The following is an 18395-nucleotide window of genomic DNA, read 5'->3' on the forward strand; positions in this document are numbered from 1 at the left end:
TGAGCTAGGATAGCCAATACTCATTACAATTTCATGTAAGTTGGCACAATTTTCAAGTCAATACTTTTAATGGCAGGCCTAGATTTTAAGTACTGACTTATAGACAGTTCTTTGTATGTGTGAGTAACTTGGCATTTTTGTATTTTGAAAATGTTTTTTGCATCAGATAGCCTTTAACATACAAATAATAGTTCCTGCCTGCAGGGGACACTACTCTTTGCAAAGTCCTGCTATGTACACGCACCAAAAATATGTTATAAAGATGTATTATTTTGCGACAATGCCGAAAAACGGCCAGTAGATGGGAGTGTTATCCCACAATGAGATCAACATGTGCAAAATGATGACGTAGCCCTACCTAAATGTTGGATGGTAAAATGTTTAAAAGTAAATAAATAAACGAATAAAATTAATTCTAAATAATAACGGTTAAGAAAAACATAGTTAACATCTCCCTCTATGCGCATAGTTAATTAATTCAAACTGGCATAATCTAGGCCTGCCATGAAAAGTATTTATATCAAAATTACGCCAAATTACAAGAAACGATATTGCCTATCTTACCTCACACAAATTAAACAAGCTGTATTCCAAAGCGATGCTACCCAATGTTTCCTAAATTGTTTCAAGTAACATGCTGATGAAAACTACAGAATGAGTTTAAAATTGGTTGAGGGGGCACATGACGTTTAGCCAAAAAGTACAATAGTATAATTTATTTTATGATGTAAAATAATTTCTTTAAAAAATCTTATTTGTGAACATGATTTCTAAATAAATAAATAAATGATAACAACACCTATAACAACAACAACAACAATAATACGTTTTATTCTAAATGTATTACTTTTTTTTTTTTTTTACCTTTAAGTAAAACATCAGCTGCAGATTCATTCCACTTTAAGTGATTTGGGTAGCACTGCTTTGGAATGGAGCTCGTTTAGTTTGTGTGAGCTAAAACGATATTTGTTGAAACTTGGTCTCATTTTAATGTCAATACTTTTCACAGCGGGCCTAATTAGCAAGTTTTAATGACGTTCGAAAGTGCTTTGTATGCGTTGGTAACTTTTCATTTTGTACGTTGAAAACGTGTTTTTGTTGAGATTCATATAACCTACAACCTATGGAGGCCCAAAAATTCAAAAATTGAAAATAAATAAATAAATAAATATGAATGCAAGAAAAATGTAAAAATAAATCAATGTACACAGAAATAAATAAATAGGTTAAATGTGACATAAATGGGTATTTCAGCATTTATTCTTTTTTTTATTATTTCATTTCTGTACATTTTTATTGCTGTATGAACTAATTTATTTATTCCTTTATTTTAAATTTTGGCATTTTTGGTCATCCATATTACCACGTGTTCTTCCATGTGGCTTTAATTGAGCGCAACGGATTGTTTTCCCTTATGCACGGTCTCTGTCATGTTTAAGAAGAGCGTGTGTCTGGTGCCCGTGGCCACTGACCACTTCATATCAATCCTTTGGTAGTTTTTCAAGCGTCCTTTGCTTTATCTGCTAATAAAGGAACGCGTTGGCTCAAAGACAATAATCCCCCTCGACTGTCCTTCGCTGAAGTCGCTCAGTGTTGCCAAATTCTGCCCCTGTGCCGAGAGAAACATCTCCCTCTATGCGCTGTGGAAAATGTGGAAACAGGACTCCCTGTCTGTCAGACTTTCTGATCCGATATTCCCACACGGTCTAAAGGTTGTTCCTATGGATTTACCTTGGGCAAGTTTTAACAGTAGGCGGAGTTTGAGTAATCGGAAGGTTAAAACTGAAACAGTTGTGACTGGCATTCTACCATTAGCACAACAGGATTTGTTACGGTGTAGCTGGAAGATAAAGGAAATAACTGGTACCAGGTGACCGGTTGTGCTCTGTATTGTAAAAATAAAATAACAGGCCATACAAAAAGAAAAAATGAAGAATAGATCTATGGTCACGCTGTTGTGTCTCGGTTGGAGTTTTCATGTTGCTCTTTTGGTGAGTTTGATTTTTTTAAATTATTGAATTAATGTATTATTATTTCATGTTATTGTTATTTTATATGTTATTAGGCCTATTGACATTAACATAATTTTGCTGTAAAACAGAAATCGCACGTCCAAAACCGGAAGAGGAAAAATGACTCCTGGTTGGGCATGTACATGTTTATTCTGAAGTGGAAAATAACTGATTTCAGAATCAGGTCACAGACGTCTTCTGACCTATTGTATTCCTTTTTACAGCGTAGGCCTATCGTTTCTTAACAAAATATTAGGTAAAGCTTTAAAGTAAGGAGGAGCTTTACAGTAGACTGTCTGTAACGTGTTTGGCGGAATTTGTGTGCTGTACAAGAAAAATATTAACATTCACGTGTTGCTTTTTAAGTAATGGTTGAGCTGTGTTGGAATTCATTACACTACATCCATCAACTGAGCAAAAATGCAGATTGTCTTCCTGCTTTTAAAAATGTCCCTTGCTTATTTACTGGGCTTATTTATCTTGTGGCCATCGCTTACTGATGGCAGGATATTTGGAAGACTAAAGTGATGGTTACCTACGTTTTTAGGCCAGAAACACTCCTGTAGAAATAATCAGTTACTCTATGATATTAAACATCATCCAGTTAAAAGTTATGCAGTATATCTTCTTATTGGCAAGTATATTTGGTTGGTTTATCAAACTTTTTCCATACAACTCTTTTTGTGGCATTTAGCTGAATACATCTAATTCCCAGCCAGTTTGAAAATTTTCAGCCTTTTGTTTCACTTGCCAATAGATGGTTTTCAGTGTAAACAAACTGAAGGAAGTAGGAGACTGGATGATGTGTATTAGTAAATCACCTGATATGTTACAGTATGATTACCTCAGTACTGAAAAGCACCCCTGTACTGGCCTCAAAACCCTACAGCATATGTCCGAACTAAAATTCTCCATTGTGGCCAAATTCCAGACTGTTTCCTCGCTACCTGCACTCCTCTCAACAACTGATTTCTGAGAAGGAGAGTTTGGAGATTAGGAAAGTTTTATAAAGCAATCTGTCACTCTTGACAGGCTTATTCATGACTGGTAAGGGGCAGGAAAGCACCAAGGTTGAGTCCCATGATCCTGGAGCTGCCATTGATCAATCCTCTGCTCTGAATCCAAGTACATGCTCCCAGCTGAGCTGTCAGTTAAAGAATGTGAAATGTAAACCTATACTTTTGAGAGTGGAAGAGATTCCTGAATTCTTGATTTTATAATGGCAGCTGAGGTAAATTTATATTGCACTTCAGATGGCAAAGAGACCTTTGTTGTTAACAGATTAAACAGGAACCCTCTTCCATCACTTCATTTGGTTTTATGATGAATTTCCGGAAGTTTCCATGCTCTCCCAGGGCTTGTATGAAGTGCAGTGGAGCAGGCGCATAGTTGTGTGCACAGCTGAATATGGTATTGTGAAAAGCAGCGTCCATTTACACAGCTTCTCAGACACTGCAGTGTCTAGGCTGAGAGCCAGTGTCTGTGTTTCTAAAGACACACCCAGTGACCTACCGTATTTACGAAGAAATTATACTTCATTCGCCCGGTTCATTTAACTTGTTTCTGTTGTATTTCATTTGGGTTGTGAGTGACACCTGTTTTGTTCTGTTTGTCTTTTAAGAAGAGTGTCTGTAAGTTGCTCAATATTATCTAAAATACATGAATATAGCTAGGCTTAGTAAACATTTCCCAGTTATTGCATGGATCTCATTGTAAATTCTAAATTTTGCATAGCTGCTGTGAGAATTCAGTCTTAGCTAGGGAAGGGGAAGAGGAGTGCCAACACACCCGGGGAATTAAACGTTTCTGTAATTTCTAGCTGTCAGCAGTACGCACAACGAAGACATCTTCACATATTTATCTGCAGGTCCCTCCTCTTAGAACCCTTGAGCTTTCAGCTCAGGAAAGAGGACAGAACAGCAGGGGGAATCTTTGCAGGTGTGGGCCAAACACCTGGGCAATAAACTTGTGTGGGAGGTGGGTTGGGTATTATAGGAAATATAGGATTGTGGGTATTCTCCAAATGTTGCTGCTTTACCGGCATCAATGAGTTGACCTGCTCATAGAGGGGAGTGATTGGATGGCTCTTTTACTGAATATTGACCTGAATATTTCAGATCAACACCAGTCCACACTGCACACATTTTAGGCAAATTGTGTAGTGGCTGAAGGATATGACTGTATTGTAATATTTGATCATCTATAGGGCCACGTATATCAATGACCATAATGTTTAATTAAGGAGCGACAAGTGATTACACTTCCTGCTGACATGTATGTCAGATAATAGAGGTTTACATATGGAACACAAATGAGAACTAGAGCTATATGTATGACTGATGTTTTTAAGGGAACATTTTTCTTTATTTCCAAGTATTGCTGGCTGTTTGTTCAGTTTCTGTGATCTGTGGGGTTTAATTTCTCTACCAACATATATTTTGGTAAGTGCTTCACTCAATGAGACATTGTGTCAAACCATTGTCTTCCAAAGACAGTTTAATCATGAAATGGAGAATCAAGCACATTATAAATAAAGAAGAAAGGCATAAACCTTGAACTGTATCAACCTATCTGTCTTGGAGAGACACTTATACTCTACATCAGGAAGTGTCATCTGAGTTGTGGATTAACTGCAGAATGCAGTACCTTTTACCATTACACCTCACATCTGCCCATGTGATTTGTGTATGTTCTCTCTCTTGTGGTTTTCTGACAGGAGGACCTCATGATGTTGGAGGACCTGGATGGATCTGGCAATGATCTAGAACATTCAGGCTCAGGGGATTGGGAGATGATCATCTCTTTCTCTCCACCCAACATTATGGACCATCAGAACTCCCAGGACCAGATAATTTCTGTCAGTTCATCCGGCAGAGGACGAGTTACCAAATCCTCAGGGGTGGGGACCACGCCCTTTCATGCAAAGGCCCTATCACAAGGCCCTCACTCCGTTACCAGCATTGTAGTGGATGTGGAGCCAGACATTGTGGAATATCAGGTGACCCCCAAGCCTCCAGCTGAGGAGGAGACATGGCTCCCTGCAATTACCCTTCAGACTATATCCCACACCAATGAAACTGGCATCCGTGACTCTTTTGAAGAGGATATGGAGTCTGGTGTTGGTGCAATTGAGATGTCCGCCTCTTCACCTCTCACAACAGAGACAGAGAGGAGGGCTGAGTCTGTGTTCATCATCATTGAGGAAGACAATATCATCCCAAATGGCAGGACCAATGATGCAGAGAATGAGATACCTGTAAGAAATTAATTTCACAGACGACCCCATTACACAAGACTCTGGCATTTGGCGCACTTACTTTTTGAAAAGTAGACTGATAATGTCACATTTAGTGGCAGTGGTTTTTTTCATTAGATATAGAGACACATATTTTGTGTCCCTGCTGATGGTAACAATGTGAAGGTTAAGTTATACTTTATTGCCCCGTGGGGTAGTTTTCCATCTGCACTTTCCCCATCCTTGCCTCTTAGGAGGACTGGACACTGGGCAGCCACAGTGCAGCAACTGGGGACCAACTCCTGACTTAGTCAAGGGCGTTGTCAGGAGTATACCCAACCTGACATACAGTACATGCCATTTTAAAAATACTGACAACTAAAAACAAAAAACACAGGAATCTCCTTAATTGACTGAAGATGTTTCAATGATGGAGAAGGCCTACAAATGTGATTTAGCATTCTACATTGGAAAATTAAAGATTAGGGGATTAAAAAATGGTTTAATTTAACTTAAAAATACACATACTTATGGAAATGCTTATGCTTATTTCCGTTATGAAAATTTTAATTTTTGAAATTATGTGCAATTTTGTTTAATTTCATTTCTCATGGTATTGGTATTAAACAATAACTGCTCATTAACTTGTGTTAACATATTGAAATGCATGTTGTGTGCCTTTCTGTGTTACCTCTCAGGATGATTCTGACCTAACCTTTGACCTGAAGTCAGAATCAATGGACTCGTCTGTAGGAAAAAGCCAGGGTCTTCTGGAGAGGACAGAAGTTCTTGCAGGCAAGACCTACTGATGCAAATTTTCTATATCAATCATTAGTAAGGTAGAAATATGGCAATCTGAAGGAAATTCACATGAATGCATGTCTATCTCAAAAATAAACTTTATAAACTAAAAGCCAATATGCTAAAACTACTTTACACTAAAGAGCATCACTAGCATATGGCACCACACACAATTCCTTCATGCCCAAAAAATACAATCACAGCTATTTATAGATGCTTTTACTTTAAAAAATAAAAGGTAAGCTGTGTTTGTTTAGCTAGATGTTTATTCAAATATCCCAGTGACCAGCCCAGGATTGGACAGAGTGTCTGTGATTAATGTGATGTTTGACCTTCCCTCCTCTCTAGGTGTTGTTGGAGGAGGCGTGGTGGGGCTGGTCCTGGCTGTGGCACTGGTGTCACTAATGGTCTACAGGATGAAGAAGAAGGATGAGGGGAATTATGGACTGGAAGCACAGCAGAACTCCTACAAAGGATACCAGAAAGCTCAGATGCAAGAGGAGAGTCTTGCATGAACCACCACATACATGCTCATGTACATCAACATGAACAAGAGATGTTCCTTGTCTATATTCTCTACATACATAGACACACACACACAAACACACACACATACGCCTCCCTTCACCCCTAAAAAAGAAAAGAAAGTAAATAAATGCAATTCAACACTTTCTGGTTTTATATGGAAATACATCTAATCCTATTTTTTCGCGAATAAACATAAAATGGAGTCCTGGCATAACTTGGAGCTTTGGTTTTGGTGGATAGTTTGGATTCTTGTGAGAGTGAAAGTGAAGTTACTCCCTTTTCCAACTCTTTTTCCACTTACCGGATTTTTCATTATAATTTTGCTGGGATTTTTCAGAACACTGTAAGAGTTGATATAACACTGAACATTTTGCTGTGCATCTCTGTGATATGACAGCAACTTATCTTTGAAGCATTAGATGCTATTTAGGGATCTGGGATCTAATTGACCAGTGTTGCTGTCAAATGGAGGACTAACTAAATCTCATAGGTTTCTGAAATAGTCTGAATTATGTTGAGGGGGTCAGTTTAATCAAAACCACTGAAGACCCAGAAAGTATGATAATGCCTTTATGAAGCAGTGTATTTCTTCATAGTACCTTAGTAGTACCATAGTACTAATATAAATGCAGTCCATTTACCATTTACCTTAATTGTCGCCAGTGCATTGCTGTTTTCTGCTGTGCTGTGTCTATAGGGAAATCCTTTTAAACATTAGCACCATAATTGGGCATTCTAAGGGCCTACCTAGGTATATACAGCGCAGGACAATCCAGAGCACCCAGGGTAAACAGTGCCTTCTTTAATCCCCAATGAGATCTCAGTGGTCAATGTAATAGTATCTGAGAGATCTTTTTTTAAACAAACTGGAATCTGTTCAGCCCTTTATTTTATTCTATTTTTTTTATTTATTTAGATACAGTGGTACAATAAGTTATGCCACTGTGTAGGGTGTACTAGGGATTATTTGAACTTTTAGAAATAATGTCAGAAAATAACCTAAAAAAGCAACTTTCCCATTTAAAAGATCAACCAAATATGTAAGAAAACTATTGTACCAGTAATTCACCCATTGGGTTTTGTGATGATGTAAATATTATTGGTCTGTATTATACTTTTTTATTATTATCCTGCCCAAAACCGTTTGCCCTTTATTTTGTTAATTAACATATGAAATCTTGCCTTGCCTGTTAGTCATGATATGACATTTCTGACTGAATTATGAATTAACCCACTTTTGTACTTTAATTTATGCTTATAAATATTTTCCTTATTCCTCCGTTTTAATGGATGCTTAAAATCAGTTCAGAACATTATGATGAGGCATGTCACTTTCTGAGATGCAAATCTCTGCACTGTTGTTGGCTGGGTTGTTCAGAGGTCTAATACTGATTAGCCTATAACGTTAAACACAATCAATCCAGTGTAGCGTTAAATGTACATGATATTCTTTGCGAGGTGGCAATGGTTTCTTTCTGCAGAATTGCTTGGTAAATATTAATATACCGTTCATGGATATTTGCCACCACCTTGGGACTCATTTCTGCCCAGCCCTCAATGCAATTTTTAAAAAAACTTTTAAAAATGTAATCATAGCTCACTGGTACTGAATATCATACTATGCATGCACTTAACATATTACAAAATATCTGCTGTTAAGGCAATGCAAAAATGAAAGTTCATAACTCATAACAGCTTCAACTTGGGATACTCTTGTCTTGTGTGTTGAAGGATTTATCTTGTATAAAGATAAACATATGGTTAAACGCAGTTAACATTTGTTGTAAGCAGAGTTAAGCACTTATTAAGCTCTCCAGTAAACACTTAAACATGGCCATATGGTCTAAGCTGCTGAGTTTTTACATGCGTGAGGAACGTAGCATTATGCAACCATATTTAGTCTTCCCATTCTGATCTGTAAACTGGTATGAATGTATGTCTGGCAAAGCAATGTCTACATCTTAAACAATACTGTCATTATGTTATAATAGGGGGCAATAGCATTTCAGTACACTACAGCAAGTTGTGTTATCTCTGTGGTTTATACGTGCCACTGTTTCAAAAGGGTGTCACAGGGGTGACCTTGACCCAACAACCAAATCTTTCTGTAGCTGTATATTTGAGTTTTATTGCAGGGTATATTCTATACTTGCTGTCTGGTTTTGTCTCTTGTCTGAATGCCAAACAAATTATTTGAAATTTAACAGTAATGGCCTACACATGAGAGAACTTTCAGCATGGGATACAGGGGTATATTTGAGATATTGAATTGAAATGAAATTAAACACTTCCATCCCTGTATCAGTGACTTGGATACAGAAAATTTTATGCTGGATAAAGCCTGATTGAAAGGAGAATGAATGGACCTCAACAGCTCCAAAAATTCAATATACCAATTTTGTTTTAAGCAGTCCCCGATCGACTGTTTGCCATTTTAGTCATGTTGTATATACTGTCGGTGGTTTGTCAAGTTTTGTAGCCATACTGTATGGTAAGATTATATTGGTGGTGTTGAAACATACTATAGGTTTTATATATGTAACCTGTCATTATTCTGCTTATTACTTATCATCTTATCACAGGCCTACACTTCAGCATTGTACAGGAAAGGTCGAGCCAAAGGGAACTGAACAATGAACAATGACTGTTTATTGCTCAATGTTTCGCAATCTTGCTATGCATATGAAAGTAAAACCAGTTCAGCCATCACCATCTAGATATGGACAAACCCTGACTGAATCAGTTATGCTCTGTCACTCTTTAATCAGTGGTTCCAGTAAAGTTCAAAGCCTGACTCACTACATCAATGACAATTACTTTTAAAATGGGCCTTTGACATCAGTAATGAACACTTAAATTTAAGGGACACATTTCTTTACACTTATGTGACAGAATGAGTAAATTTCTACCTTGAATGCAAACTAAATGGTAAATGGACTGCATTTATATAGCGCTTTTATCCAAAGCGCTTTACAATTGATGCCTCTCATTCGCCAGAGCAGTTAGGGGTTAGGTGTCTTGCTCAAGGACACTTCGACACGCCCAAAGCGGGGTTTGAACCGGCAACCCTCCGACTGCCAGACAATCGGTTTTACCTCCTGAGCTATGTCGCCCCAAACTACTGTGTCCTTTATTGACAAAATTGTTTCAGAACTAGCTGTATAAGATAAATTGATGTGCACCAATAAGAGGTAAAGTCAGGGAATAATTTATGCTTGCATTGTTCCCATTTAATATTATATGCACATCAAACAGTAGAAAGAATGTCATATTACCAAGTGGGTTGTCAACCATTTTCAGCTTGTATAATGATATTGCAACCAGGAAGCACTTCTGAAAAAGCTGTTAAAAAAAAACAAACTAATCCACTTGGATTAAAATGAATGTGCACACATGCTTGTCTTGTGGCAACCTTAAACAGGTCTCTGAGGCCAAGTGTAAAGTTTGGCATGCTGGGACCATCAAAGAGCACTGGTCAGTGCAGACCCATCAAAGACTGTTAAAAAGGCCAGCCATTGTGCAAGGTGCAGGTTAGCCTTGAATAAGCAACGGTCCGAGTTATGGAGAGATCGACTTTCCCATCTCCGCGACCAACTGGAGATGCTTTTTCATTGCTTTTGCAAACATCGGTGTACTAAAAGCAAATAAAAATATGTTGTCTAACTTGGCCACTTAGCTTGTCTAATTAAATGACAAAATCTTGGCTGTCATCTTTCAATAATTTTGTTCTTAGTATAGTGTAAACTATACATGTATTTCAATACGCAGGAAGCAGACATGGAAGACGAGCTACTGAAACTAAATAAATGCAGACTGTATGATATGGGTAACAAACAGTAGACTTATTTCACGTAGTGCTTTGATTAACCCAGGTTTCTGGTTTTTATACATACGCACACACACATACAGTATTTTTTTTATATTTAGCCATCAGATATTACACCAACCAAATATTAATAACTATTCTCATTTATTTTTATTATTGGACTGAATTATTCACATGTTAACAAGTCATTTAAAGATGGTGTCAGGCAATGGCATGTTCTCTGTGCAGAAGAACGAGGTGCTGGAACTGCTCTTCCTTCACACCGCTGAAGAAGAAAACAAACACATCAGTGCTCATCCAGACACTCATCTGTGTTTCACTGGGATTAAAGGGGTCTGTATGTCTAAACTTGAATGATAATTACATTGCTCCCTGAAATAACAAATAAATACCAGTCTTTAACTGCTCAGAAGTACAGGGCTGCCTGTTCTGTAAGGAAAGGAGACATCTCAGGTCTTTATGACACCATTAATGCTACACAAACGCACCTGATGAGGATCATGTCTGATCAGGGCTGTAGTAACAGTTGCTCCTGTTTACACAGTGGAACATGACCCTGTTGGGAAACAGACAGTTTTGTGTATTCTGGTTGGGAGTTGCTGGGGGGGGAAGGGGGCGAGCCCCCTGTTGTATTTCAATTTCAATGTGAATGGAACCTGTTTGAATAGGTAGGATGGGTTTGAATTTGAATGGTCCAATCGGAAGGAAGCACAGCCTCTTATCACCAATCAGAGGCAGTGCTCCCTTTCAACAATAGAATTCCACTATATGCAAATACCAATCTACTGGAAATTGCATAAATCTAATCACCCACCAATACTATTTGGAACTTTCTCTCTGAGTTGTTCCCGTAGCCGGCTGCGTAATAAATCTTCCTGTTTTTAATACAAACCTTTGATCTGCTTCTTCCTGGGATAACGGTCATTTTACCTGTTTTTGGTAACACCTTGAATTACCTACAACCCACAGTTCCCTGACCCACAGGTGTGAAATGAATCCTGGCGGACCTCGAAGGGGTGGACAGGCATCTGCACATGACACCCTGTGGGAAATAAGGGCGTGTCTTTTCAGGAGCTACTGCACAGCTTTTAGATACGGTTGCAATTTTTCATTTGTGCTATAAAAAGCCATGTTAGCCTGGAATTAAGAATGGCCAACAGGAACACTACATGCTAAACTGACTGCGCAATTCAGCTGCTGAACTGCAGAGGGATAGCTGGAATTGTGGGAGAATACAGAGTTGCTCTAATAAAAAGGAAAGGCAGAAAGGCCTGTGTGTGTTATAGTGCTTTACTTCTGCCATGCTGCTCATAAGCACTAATGGAACTCTCTGGACCCCATACCTCTGCCATGCTGGTCATAAGCACTAATGGAACTCTCTGGACTCGGCTGCACTGTGGCTTTCCTCCACTGGCCAGTTTCCTGCATAGCCTCCCTGGCTTGATGGGACTGCAGCACAGAAACAAATCTCTCCTGAGGGAGCGTCACCAAAGGGCACGAAACAAAACTGCAGGATGTCTGGTGCCTGGAACTTCCCCAGGCTGTATTTTAAATGTACAATTTGTACTACAACATAGCTTACAAACATGCAGTCCACGAGCTTTCCTGCAGCATGGTGACCTGCGTATGTGGTTGCAGACTGCAGTGGGGCACACCATGCACCTTGGCACTTGCTGCATCAGTTGCGTCTGATGGGGGGCGGGGCTAAAACAGGGTTCAGTGATGGCTGGGAAGGGGGTGTGGTTAAGGCAGGCTGGGAAGGTGGAGGATAATATGGGGTTAAAGCAGACTGTGACGCTTCCATGCGTCAGTGCCAAACCGAAAATTAAACAGCAATGAAGAGACATGAGCTGCTTAGTTTCTGTTTGGCACTGACACGTGGATACGTCACAGTCTGCCTCAACCTTATATTATCCACCCCACGAGGACATTGGGTTCATGGTCCTGGAGGTGGTCTTCACCGAGGCAGAGTAGTGCATCCTCTGGCCCATCCAGTGAAAATCTGGAGAAAAAGTAAAGTTAGTGGCAAACTAAAGATCTTGTTCCATTATAAATCTGGTCCATATCTGATCCCCATGCATCCAAACACCGTGTTACACTGATGGAACAGCATGTTTACTTATCTGATAAACTAAATAATTTCTGACAAAGACACATAACCTGTTGTGGGTGGTGCTACAGTAATTCTAATCATGATGTAATCAGTATATCTAGACAGGAAAACACAATTGGCCCAGCTGGGATTCAGTGATGTATCACCCACCAGGGGTAACCTAATCAGAGGGGAACTCACACTAGGGCCCCATGCCCTGAGTAGTCCAGCATGGGATGGAGGTCAGCTGGGTCAGCTGGTTGGGTGGACAGTGGGCAGCTGGGTTCCAGGCTCTAGGAAGACCACAAAAAGGACCTGGTTCACACAGTGCGCTGACCACAATATAAATGCACATTCCACGTCCACTGCACAAGGAAATGATGCGGTAGCGCATGATTGCACAGACCTGTGGATTGACAGCTGGAATACGCCCACAGGGAGGAGCAGGCTGTATCAGCAGGTGATCTTCATCTTGATCTGAGGAATAGATGAATTATTAGACCCCACAGAACTACAGCTGGCATCATTACGAACTGCTCTCATATAAGCAGCACTACACTGAGGGCTATAGGTCGGCCATTTTGGGGGCTCTTTGATATTGATGACGGGTCTCTGTCTGGATATCCATGTGCTTCAGCTCTCTTGGACAGCATTTCTGTGACTAACCTTTCCGTGGCCAATTTGCAGGTCTGGTCCCGCTGTAGGGACCCAGGTTCTTTCCCTGCACCACTACCTGCTCTTTACACCCCATCTTCCTCTTCACACCAGCCTTCTGGGGCTTTTCTGAGGATATAAGAGAGAGATTACATTTCTAAGCTATAACTTTTTAATATAAAATTTACAAGCATGCTGTTAAAAGCATTTAAAAAAACAAAACATTCCAAAACTCTTCAAAGGGTATGGAGAAAAAAGATTAGAAATTGAAAAAAAGGAGTTTGCATTCTTTTTCATTCTCTATATTTTCTATATTTTCTTTTCTTTTTTCCCAAAAGCTAAGAGTTACATCAGCATTAGAATGTTCAGCTAAGAACATTCTAATCACATATTTGCAATCTTACACCTTACAGGACTTCTGACTGGGCCAAAACAGGCAAGACACAGAAGGTTGTGCTGCTAAGTAACTAAAAGATCAAAGAGTATTTTATAATTTGAAAAATGGAAATAAATAAAATTTCAAAAGAATAGCACTGTAACCCAAGCAGGAAGCCTCACCAATTCACATTGCTGCTGATTATGACTCATTAAAAGCCATACGTTTTTTTATGTGAATGGAACTGGGTGGTGAATGCACAGACCACTCCCACATTGATGATGTAGTAGCACATGATAGATCCTACCTGAGAATTGGCAGCTGTAATACGACCACAAAGAGGAACAGGCGGATAGGAACTGTTCACTGCTTTGGGCGTGGCTCAGATGGCCATCCCCTGTTGGTTCCAGCTTCCGAAGCGAGCAGCGTGCTCCTCGCTGCTCATGGCCATGGCTGAGTATGGGGGCCTGGGGACCATGTTCACTTAGCCCCTTTCCTTCATGGCCTTGGCATTCTCCTCCTGGAGCGTGTAATACCAGAAGCTGAAGCCATTTCAGCAGACTCTCAGCCATAACACAAGCAGCACTACACTGTAGGGCTATAGGTAGGCCATTTAGGCTTCAGGGCCAGTCAGTATTGTATTTCTGGCTTGTTTGAATGTGTCAGTTTCTATGAAGCCATGCAGAGTCCCAGTCTGGATATCCATGTGCTTCAGCTGTACAGCTGTGCCGTAGAGCCTAATTCCCTCTCTTGGAGAGCATTGCTGGGACCCTGACCTTTCCGGAGGCACTTTGCAGGAATGAGAGAACCAGAGGAGCTCCTTTTCTGCTCTCCATCTTCCTCCGTCCCCCTCTTCCTCTTCCTGAATCCGACTGAAAGAGATCATACAGTCAGGTCACATGATGCAATAAAACACTTGAGACACATTAGCCTGTTTGCCCATGAGCTTGATTTTAATGCAGATCTTTTCAGATAATGGTACTTTTCAGATAATAGTATAGTCCAAAGAGGCCCTTAGTTCAATCTAAAGTGAGTTCTGAGGTCAAGGCTACCTTGTTCTAAGCAGGTGGGATGGAGCCATGGGTGACCCTGGAGCTCTTCTAGCGTCGCTCGTTCATTCACCTCCGGTGCCAAACACCTGCTCATGAAGTCCTTGATTTCTGTAAATGGCAAAACCCGACAGAGCAGATAAAAGGAGGGTAAAATCTGTGACATCACACACAATCAGCCCCGCCGTTTCCTGCTGACTCAACTCACCTGAGGACAGCCCTGTAGGAAAGTGGACTCTGCTCATGCTCTCATGGCCATCGTTCGGGTTAAATGGCAGGTATCCACAAACGATGCCAAACACTGTGACCCCGAGGGACCACACTGTGCAGGGCCCAGCATGGTACAGTCCCTCTGCAAACCACTCTGGAGGTGCGAATTCAGGGGTGCCTAAGAAATATACAGAGAAGAGTGTACAGACACCTATGATATGGCAGCGACAATACAAATATTTCATTCACGCTATGAAAATGAAGCCTATATAATTGTAAAGATTTGCTGCATGCAGAATTTTCTATTTATTTTACCTAACTATTATATAAGTACATCAGAACGTCAGTATTTCCAAACCCTGAAAAACCTGTAAACTCGTCCTCTCACTGACCTGCGAAGGAACTGTAAGGAGCGTCCATCCAGGAAGTTCCACACCCAAAATCAATGAGGATGACACGCAGGGTCTCCGTGTTTATCAGGATGTTGGTTGGTTTCACATCCCGATGGAACACTCCTACGTGCTGGCAGTGCAGGAGGGCGTGAAGCAGCTGTTCTATCACTGCCCGGGCCTGCTGTTCATCCATCATTTTGTTCTGGTGGTAGCAGAAACCCGCCAGGTCCTTACAGGGGTCAGGCCTCTCTAGCACCATCACGTAGTGGTCTGGGGCATCGAACCACTCGTGAAGCCGCAGGATGTTAGGATGACCCGCGTTCTCGTTCACAAGCCCCATTAGCCCCACCTCCCGAGGTGCTCTGACTTCCTGTCCAGGCTGTAGAGAGAGGAAGTCAAGCAGGTTGGCTAGAATGTGCATGAGCTGAGGGTGGTTATAATGAGGTTCATATGGGCAGCTGGTTATGAGCTGGGTGTGATTATGAGGTTGTAATGGGAAATTAGCTGTGAGCTGGGTGTGGATATAATGAGGTTATGCTGGGCAGTTGTATGAGCTGGATGTGATTATAATTAAGTTCATATATATTGGGAAGTTGTATGAGCTGGGTGTGCTTTGATGATACTGGGCAGTCAGTGCGTGTGGTAAGGTGTCGCAACAATGAATAATGAGTCCTGTTACTGCAGATTATCCATCACAGCACACATTTTGAGGAGATTACAGATTGTACCAGGAAAAACCAGTAAAAAACTTATTAGGTGACAAATGAGTCGTTGTGATCATGGACAGCCAACAGGGTAAAAGCTGAAGAAATGTAACTGCTAAAGTGTTACTCACTAGAAGCAGGTCTCCTTCTATTTTCGCTGCATATTTTAGGGCAACCTGAGGAAACCAAGATAAAAGATGAGAGGTGCAAATGCAATCTTTACAAACTGCTTCATGCTTTTCAGTTTTACTGTTATATACAAACACCTAAAGACAGCAGATATGCTTATATATTTCATTTCACAGTTTTGCTAATGTTGATGTTACACAGTAAAATAATATTAGTTATGAAAAAGCTAGGAAAAATGATTAATATTACAATTATAGCTTTTGAAATAAGCCAATACAAGAAAGTATGATGCATAAAAACAAGTCTAAAGAAACAGCAATATAGTTAATGGAAGTCAGTATAAATGGGGCATACAAGGGATACTAAGAATTAAATGGCAATATCAGAAGATAGTCCCAGGTGTTACTAGAGGAGAATAGATGCATCAAAGCGCAGTGAAGAAATTGACATCTTACTGGCAGTCCATCAGAGATGCGAGTTCCAGCATATACTGATCCGCATCCTCCCTCTCCCAGTAGTGATCCTTTCATGTAGTAATTCTCCACATGTTCTACAACACAAGTATGCAGACTATTTGTTAAGAAAAACATGCGACAGTACCGTAATGTCGTAGGTATAGCATTAGCCTACATTCCCTGCTTTTTCAGCTATTGAGCAGCGCACATTTCCTTTTGTGAATGAGACACCACAGACAATCTGTACGCTTTGATGGGTTATGTCGACAAATGTAATTATCTCTGCCTGTACACATATGCCTAAATAAATGTGTAAATACAAAATAACATGAGGATATAATAAAATTTCCCTCCATACCTGAAGGAAATTTTACAGATGTCTACTGGCTTTATAGTGGTTAGTAGCCTAGACATTCCGTTCTTGTGCTCAAAAGAAAATACATGTTCTCCAGACTCGCAACTATGACAGTATGTGCAGATTGTTCAAGGGCGCAAGTAAACTGCATATGTTCACACGTACAACCTCTAGACGTCGCTGAAGACACTTATGAAAAAAAAATATTCCTCTAAATCTTTTCCACATTAAAACTGCACGCTCGTTGTTATAGGAACCGAGGCTAGAAAATGCTACGTTAGCCTGGAATTTCTTTACTGCATGACCATTAGCTGTTTTTTGCAAGCAAATTTGGGCCTTGATAGCAGCCATAAGCTGAATTGGAAAGAGAGGGGCCAATAGATATTCATAAGAGTTGTTACCAGCAAATTGGGCTACTTTTTATTTTTACTTACTTTATGATTGCTAATATATTTGGTAAAAAATAGTGAAGCACCAGCTGTGCATAGCTAATTCATGAATTAAGTTGCACTGTCCCCAAAGCTATACACCATCCAAGTGGTTGTCCCCAGCCAACGCCCCCTAACGGAGGCTTCCATCCTAACCACTGAGATCCTAACCTTGCCGCCTGCATCTCCAGTTGGTCGCGGAGATGAGGAAGTCGATCTCTCCATAACTCGCATCGTTGCTTATCCATAGCTCGTCCATTATTGAAACAATAACGAATTCACACACCACGACTGATCACTGAAAAATCTTTGGCTTTATACAGTGTATTTTGTTTTCTGTTACGTAACAGTAGCCTACACCGTTGCTTGGCTACCTTGCCCTTGGCTACCGGTTGTGTTAGCACAACTAAAGACACTAAAATAAATGTTAATGCCGAACAATTCATTATTTTCATATATATTTTTACATATACAAACGTTGCTTGTCGACTCAGTTTCGTTTTGGTTAGGTTCTCTTTGCTTTCAGAATGAGATTATTTGACTCCAGTGTAAATTGGCAATATATGCATCAGTGCTGTGTACACTTGCCTAACCCGTTCAGCAATTATAGTAAAGATTGTAATGTAAAACATCAGCTTCCATCGTCGGAATATCGGATTTTAAATGACGACCAAATACATACAGGTGGTTAGCAAAGTTACTAGATAACGAGTAGTTTTGCTGTTCATTATCGCGATCATTTCCCCCAGGTGTCTGACTGAAATATCGTTGTTATTGCCTTCGCATCACATGACAAGTCTTCAGACGGACAGTTCTGTGTTCGGACCATAGACTGGTTCGTCCAGACTAGGTGCAGGTTAACTTCTCTGCTCCACTTCCAAAATGAAGTTTCAAGGAGGGTGATGTGATCCATTTTTCTACATCTTGTGTTTATTTTAATTTATTTTCCCACATAGGCTTCAGATGCCTGATCTCTGCAGTCATCTTTCTGTGCTGCAAACAATCATTCTGTATTGTACTGTTCTATTTCCCCCTGTGTGTGCATAACATGTATTCTGCAGGAATGTGCACATAAGGACGATTTATTTCACTTTCTTGGGAGTTTGAATCCGTTCACCCCTGGATAACTTCCTGGAGACCCACAGTGCC

General features: G+C 40.2%; 3 protein-coding genes across 3 annotated transcripts; 1 reads left to right on the forward strand and 2 right to left on the reverse strand.

Annotated features, from left to right (window-relative positions):
• The first annotated feature begins 1704 nt into the window (after positions 1–1704).
• On the forward strand, positions 1705–7999 carry LOC135257202 (syndecan-1-like). The gene is made up of 4 exons (XM_064339702.1): positions 1705–1991; positions 4729–5268; positions 5946–6042; positions 6397–7999. Exons 1-4 carry the CDS (start codon positions 1929–1931, stop codon positions 6561–6563), a joined length of 867 nt encoding a protein of 288 aa, XP_064195772.1. The 5' UTR covers positions 1705–1928; the 3' UTR covers positions 6564–7999.
• Positions 8000–11009: 3010 nt separating this feature from the next.
• On the reverse strand, positions 11010–14388 carry LOC135257203 (uncharacterized). The gene is made up of 7 exons (XM_064339703.1): positions 13832–14388; positions 13161–13277; positions 12901–12971; positions 12696–12787; positions 11985–12404; positions 11746–11851; positions 11010–11444 (listed from the first exon to the last, which is right to left on the reverse strand). Exons 1-5 carry the CDS (start codon positions 14094–14096, stop codon positions 12308–12310), a joined length of 642 nt encoding a protein of 213 aa, XP_064195773.1. The 5' UTR covers positions 14097–14388; the 3' UTR covers positions 11010–11444; positions 11746–11851; positions 11985–12307.
• On the reverse strand, positions 14236–18017 carry LOC135258037 (serine/threonine-protein kinase pim-1-like). Its single transcript, XM_064341232.1, has 7 exons — positions 17418–18017; positions 16464–16558; positions 16011–16055; positions 15176–15554; positions 14782–14961; positions 14577–14684; positions 14236–14396 (listed from the first exon to the last, which is right to left on the reverse strand). The coding sequence occupies exons 1-7, from the start codon at positions 17503–17505 to the stop codon at positions 14236–14238; spliced, it is 1056 nt and encodes a 351-aa protein (XP_064197302.1). The 5' UTR covers positions 17506–18017.
• Between the last annotated feature and the right edge of the window lie 378 nt (positions 18018–18395).

Source organism: Anguilla rostrata, chromosome 6 (genome assembly GCF_018555375.3).
Source record: "Anguilla rostrata isolate EN2019 chromosome 6, ASM1855537v3, whole genome shotgun sequence".
Lineage (NCBI taxonomy): Eukaryota > Metazoa > Chordata > Actinopteri > Anguilliformes > Anguillidae > Anguilla > Anguilla rostrata.

Excerpts from the sequence above, each read along its gene's own strand:
- LOC135257202 (XM_064339702.1), top strand. The coding sequence starts at position 1,929 with ATGAAGAATAGATCTATGGTCACGCTGTTGTGTCTCGGTTGGAGTTTT. Across the intron at positions 1,992-4,728 it reads GTTTTCATGTTGCTCTTTTG|GAGGACCTCATGATGTTGGA; the intron begins GTGAGTTTGATT and ends GTTTTCTGACAG. Across the intron at positions 6,043-6,396 it reads GAGGACAGAAGTTCTTGCAG|GTGTTGTTGGAGGAGGCGTG; the intron begins GCAAGACCTACT and ends CCTCCTCTCTAG.
- LOC135258037 (XM_064341232.1), bottom strand. The coding sequence starts at position 17,505 with ATGGACGAGCTATGGATAAGCAACGATGCGAGTTATGGAGAGATCGAC. Across the intron at positions 15,555-16,010 it reads TAGAAGGAGACCTGCTTCTA|CCTGGACAGGAAGTCAGAGC; the intron begins GTGAGTAACACT and ends CTCTCTCTACAG. Across the intron at positions 14,397-14,576 it reads TCCCACCTGCTTAGAACAAG|TCGGATTCAGGAAGAGGAAG; the intron begins GTAGCCTTGACC and ends GATCTCTTTCAG.
- LOC135257203 (XM_064339703.1), bottom strand. The coding sequence starts at position 14,096 with ATGGCTGAGAGTCTGCTGAAATGGCTTCAGCTTCTGGTATTACACGCT. Across the intron at positions 13,278-13,831 it reads TTACAGCTGCCAATTCTCAG|AAAAGCCCCAGAAGGCTGGT; the intron begins GTAGGATCTATC and ends TTATATCCTCAG. Across the intron at positions 12,788-12,900 it reads TTCCAGCTGTCAATCCACAG|AGCCTGGAACCCAGCTGCCC; the intron begins GTCTGTGCAATC and ends TGGTCTTCCTAG.